This window comes from Olea europaea, unplaced genomic scaffold (genome assembly GCF_002742605.1).
Source record: "Olea europaea var. sylvestris unplaced genomic scaffold, O_europaea_v1 scaffold3287, whole genome shotgun sequence".
NCBI lineage: Eukaryota > Viridiplantae > Streptophyta > Magnoliopsida > Lamiales > Oleaceae > Olea > Olea europaea.
Window position 1 is genome coordinate 22,838 of NW_019251790.1, and position 2,360 is coordinate 25,197.

Here is a 2,360-nt window from a genome sequence, read left to right on the forward strand (position 1 = left end):
TTTTTTTTTTTTTAAGTGAAATTCGTGGATTTTTCTTACTTTATTGTAGAATAGTGGAAGTTCTATGAATCATCATAACATGAACAACAATGATCCGTTGAGGAGGAATATTGGTTTTGCGAATCCAGGGGCAATGCGAATGCAAATGCAAATGCCGATGCAGATTCAAACGCCAATTAACCATAACCAACAACATGCGTCCCACCTGCTATCTCAGGCGCGACCTCAAGGTGGGATCCACTTCCCAGGCCATTTTCAGCCCAATACTCAGTCATTTGGCCAGGCTCAGTTACCTCAAGCCCAAGGAGTGGCTCAATTTCAACTCCAATCTCAGGGTAACAGTAATATGGGTATCTCTTCTCCCTCCATGTCCACCCCAGGGTCTGGAGCAGCAGGCAGTGGCAAACGGCCCTTGCATAAGCCGCCTTCTCGGCCTTCTGGTGGTTCCTCTGGTCAGGGCACTGCTTCACCTATGAAAACTATGGAGCTGACACCTGCTGTGCGTAGAATGAAACGGAAGCTTCCTGATAAAGAAGTTCCGGATAAAGTTGCAACGATCTTGCCAGAGTCTGCTCTTTATACACAGTTGCTTGAATTTGAGTCTCGCGTGGATGCTGCCCTTGCTAGGAAGAAGAGTGACATTGTGGAATCCCTGAAAAAACCCATGCAGGCTCAGAAGGTCCTGAGGATATATGTGTTCAACACTTTCGCCAATCAGACACAGATGGTTCCTGAGAAGGAAAATGCTGAGCCACCTTCTTGGTCGCTCAAGATAATTGGGAGGATTTTGGAAGATGGGAGGGATCCTGCTTTAGGAGGAATGGTGCAGAGGTCATCATACCCGAAGTTTTCATCTTTCTTCAAGAAAATTACTATATATTTGGATCAGAGTCTCTATCCAGACAAAAATGTAATTTTGTGGGAGAGTTCTCGATCACCTGTACTTCATGAAGGGTTTGAGGTGAAGAGAAAAGGTGATAAAGAGTTCACTGCAATTATAAGACTAGAGATGAATTATATGCCTGAGAAATTTAAGCTTTCACCTGCCTTGCAAGAAGTTCTTGGAATTGAGTTGGAGACACGCCCAAGAATTATGGCAGCGCTTTGGCACTACGTGAAGATGAGAAAATTACAAATACCTGGTGACGCTTCCTCTTTCATGTGTGATCCACCTCTGAGGAAGGTTTTTGGAGAAGATAAGTTGAAATTTGCCATGGTCACACAGAAGATAACGCCGCATCTGATTTCACCTGGACCAATACATTTGGAGCACAGGGTTAAGCTTTCTGGGAATTGTCCAAGTGGAAATACTTGTTATGATGTGGTTGTTGACGTTCCTTTGTTACCAGACAAGGAAATGTCAATTTTCTTGTCTAACTTAGAGAGAAACAAGGAGATTGATACTTGTGATGAAGCTATTTCTTCTGCCATGAAAAAAATCCATGAACATCGGTTGAGGCGAGCTTTCTTTCTTGGATTTAGTCAGTCGCCTGCGGAATTCATTAATGCGTTAATTGCTTCTCAGGCCAGGGATTTGAAGCTTACTACTGCAGATGCCAGTCGTGATGTGGAGAAAGAGCGGCGGGCTGGATTCTATAATCAACCATGGTAATTTTCTCTGTCTATTCTATGGTCAATGAAGCAATTTTTTTTGTGTGTGAAAAGCAGTGTTTTACTTATTGCAAGTTATGTGTCTCCAGTATATTTATTTCATGTTGTCTTATGCTATTGTATTGTTCTTTCTAAAGTAACATGCATTATTGCACCTTGCAATTTTAATGTGTATTTTAGCGACTCGTCTCTTTTATGCTACCTCTGGCATTACTTCGTAGTTGTCTTATCTTTCCGAAGATAGAGTCGTCCCGATGTGTCAAATGTGTGCTGGGGAATTTTTAAAATTCCAGGTGCTATTTGAGATTCCAACTTCTTTTAATAAGCCCCTGTTAGACCTCCATTTCTTAAAATTCGTTTTTCCCAAACTCATTTTCAACAACACATACATGGGACCCCACTACTTTATCAACTTTTCAACCAAACATATCATCGGCTTTTTTCAAAATCTACTAAAAATTTAATTTATATCAAAACAAACAGGGGCTAAATCTCTTTGATTTTGTGATTTTGGTTATGATGTATCTCTCACATTGCTAGGTGGTGGTTTGGTGCTTCTCTGTCTCTGATTTGTCTTTCACACATACCATTGCTAAATTCTGATAAAAAAAAATTCTAAGTTTTGGGTTGCACTGGCAATACTTGTAAAAATTTCATACAAACTCTGTTGCTCTACGTTTTAATTCTTTTCAGTGTGTTAAGATATTAGAAGTTTTTTATTTTATTCTTAATAGGAAATGATTAGGTCT

The 2,360-nt window shown here is 40.3% G+C and overlaps 1 protein-coding gene across 1 annotated transcript; it reads left to right on the plus strand.

Moving 5' to 3' along the window:
- The first annotated feature begins 6 nt into the window (after positions 1 to 6).
- On the plus strand, positions 7 to 2,032 carry LOC111385795 (SWI/SNF complex component SNF12 homolog). The gene has a single exon (XM_023010208.1). The coding sequence runs from the start codon at positions 65 to 67 to the stop codon at positions 1,610 to 1,612; it is 1,548 nt and encodes a 515-aa protein (XP_022865976.1). The 5' UTR covers positions 7 to 64; the 3' UTR covers positions 1,613 to 2,032.
- Positions 2,033 to 2,360: the final 328 nt, after the last annotated feature.

What these genes read in the sequence shown, in the direction of transcription:
- LOC111385795 (XM_023010208.1), top strand. Translation starts at nt 65, where the DNA reads ATGAATCATCATAACATGAACAACAATGATCCGTTGAGGAGGAATATT.